This window comes from Haplochromis burtoni, unplaced genomic scaffold (assembly GCF_018398535.1).
Source record: "Haplochromis burtoni strain Fernald_Lab_line unplaced genomic scaffold, NCSU_Asbu1 Contig_152, whole genome shotgun sequence".
In the NCBI taxonomy this organism is placed as follows: Eukaryota; Metazoa; Chordata; class Actinopteri; order Cichliformes; family Cichlidae; genus Haplochromis; species Haplochromis burtoni.
In genome coordinates, this window is record NW_024582513.1 from 711,506 (window position 1) to 713,752 (window position 2,247).

General features: G+C 36.9%; 1 protein-coding gene across 1 annotated transcript in view; it reads left to right on the top strand.

The window, feature by feature from the left end:
* ammecr1 (AMMECR nuclear protein 1) overlaps nucleotides 1–2,247 on the top strand; it is a 25,659-nt gene that overhangs the window by 8,338 nt on the left and 15,074 nt on the right. The window contains exons 3-5 of the mRNA XM_005931933.3: nucleotides 130–244; nucleotides 884–974; nucleotides 1,093–1,189. Of these exons, the coding sequence (XP_005931995.1) occupies nucleotides 130–244; nucleotides 884–974; nucleotides 1,093–1,189 (303 nt within the window). The remainder of the gene's footprint in view (nucleotides 1–129; nucleotides 245–883; nucleotides 975–1,092; nucleotides 1,190–2,247) is intronic.

The following is a 2,247-nucleotide window of genomic DNA, read 5'->3' on the forward strand; positions in this document are numbered from 1 at the left end:
AAACAAACACAACATATTTCATTCTGTTGCCAAGTGTGCTACTATATCTGTTACATACCAGCACCCTGCATCCCTGTGCTGAGTCACCTCTTGTAATGCTGTTTTGCTTTTGTACTTTGATGTCTCCAGTGCCCTTAAAGACAGCCGCTTCCCCCCTATGACAAGGGATGAGCTGCCTCGCCTCTTCTGCTCAGTGTCTCTTCTCACCAACTTTGAAGACGTCGGTGATTACCTTGACTGGGAGGTAAGAGATGTTATTTGCTTGAATATGGCTGAGCACAGGGTTTTGCCCCCGCACTTTTGTGGTGCGTTGCAGCTTTGATGCAGACTCACGTGCATCTCATTCTTCAAGCTATTATTGTACATGAATGTGTCCACACGTTATTTCTGGGTTTGTCACTTGAAGGCATACCCAGCATTCTTGAAGTGGCAGCATAGTTTTAAAGCATTGTATTTATAAAAGAGAAAAAAGTCTGCTTTAAATTAAAGTTTTCTGGCTTTCAAAATTGGATTAGTTTGATTGGGTGCTGTATGCTTTTCCAAAACATCAGTAGATGTCTTTACCAGCTGTTATCTGTGAAAATTAATATGATTTGGAGCTACAGTTTGATCAATAGTACCATTTTATTTTTTTAATTGTAGTTTTAATTTCCAGCAGAAGACTGAAAATTAAGAATAATATGTGAACAGAAATGAGAATATCGTGTAATAAACTGGAGCTTCAACCATGCAGTACATTGCATTTAGATGAAAAATGTAAAACAGATTCCATCATTAACTTGGAAGTGCATTTTGAATGGAATAACCTGTTTCTCCACAGCTCTGTCTTCATTGGATGAAGAGATTTATAGGGATTTATTTTTGTGCCTGTCTTGAATTCTAGGTGGGTGTTCACGGTATTAGGATAGAATTTTTCAATGAAAAAGGATCAAAACGCACCGCCACCTACCTACCAGAGGTTGCAAAGGAGCAAGGTAAGATCTTGTTGTGCCTCTAACAATCTAGCTTCCTCTGCTTTTAATAAAGACTGAGTTGTATTGAACCGAGTGGGGAATATGTGGAATTGCTTTTCACTCCTTTTACTTTAACTAGGTTGGGACCACATTCAAACCATAGATTCCTTACTACGAAAGGGAGGTTACAAAGCTCCCATCACAAATGACTTCAGGAAGACCATTAAGTTAACCAGGTAAGATTACATTTAATTGATTGAATTATCTAATGCTGAAACATTAATGCGTCACTGCTGTACTCTGTTCTTGCAGCACACTTTCATTTAGATCCTTTTACCTGACGTGCACAAGGCTTAACAGAACCAGCACAAATAGTTGTATACGTCAGTGTGTCTGGATATACCTATGTGCATATGTGAAAAGGCATATGTTGAGTCTGTTGATTAAACCTTTTGTGGCTCTTGAGGAAACTATGTGTAAATGTTCCATGAACTGCCATACCACTTTTGTTGGGGCTGAAGTGAGACAGTGGCAGGCAAAAGAAGAAAACCCAGGATGTAAGAGATGGGTGTAACGACAGTGACATCACCCTTTTGTTATGTGAAGTAATGGTTTAAAACCTTAGCTCAAGGGGTTTTGTCCAAGGGTTTTTTGTTTTTTGGACAAAGTTTCAGCTAACACTATCAAGCTGCATCCAGTTACTATGGCTAGCTGCTATTTACTCTTCAGTAATATAAAAATCAGGATCACAACTTCACCAGTCATGCATTCTGCCTTGCACTAGGCTATAAAATATTTAGATGTAAATATAAAATATTAAATGTATTCTGGTATAAAACTATCAGTTTGCAGTGACTCATTTGCTTTTAGAGCTCCCATTAACCTCCTAAAACCCGAACTCTTTCATGGCATGCATTTTGAATTTTTCTTTGCTATTTGATTGGGACCTGATGAATGTAAAAACAAAGAATTAGCAGATTTTTTATTTTTTTTATTTTTATTTTTTTAAAACCTAAATTTTGTATTTTCTTGTAGAGAAAAATGTAGTATTTTTGGTCTAGACATCCCAAAATGTGATGTGAAATTGAAATTTCTGGCTGCAGTTTTCGTTGCTACTTCATGGACACAAAAAAAAAAAAAAGACTCTCCTCTGCTTGAATATCCCTTCTTGAGGCCACATTAGCCCTCATTAGCATAACACAGCTAAAGTCCATATGGTAGACTGTATTAACAGAAGTGCTAGGAATCTGTAATCTCTTTTTTTTTTTTTTTTTTTTTTTTTTTTCTCTTTGGT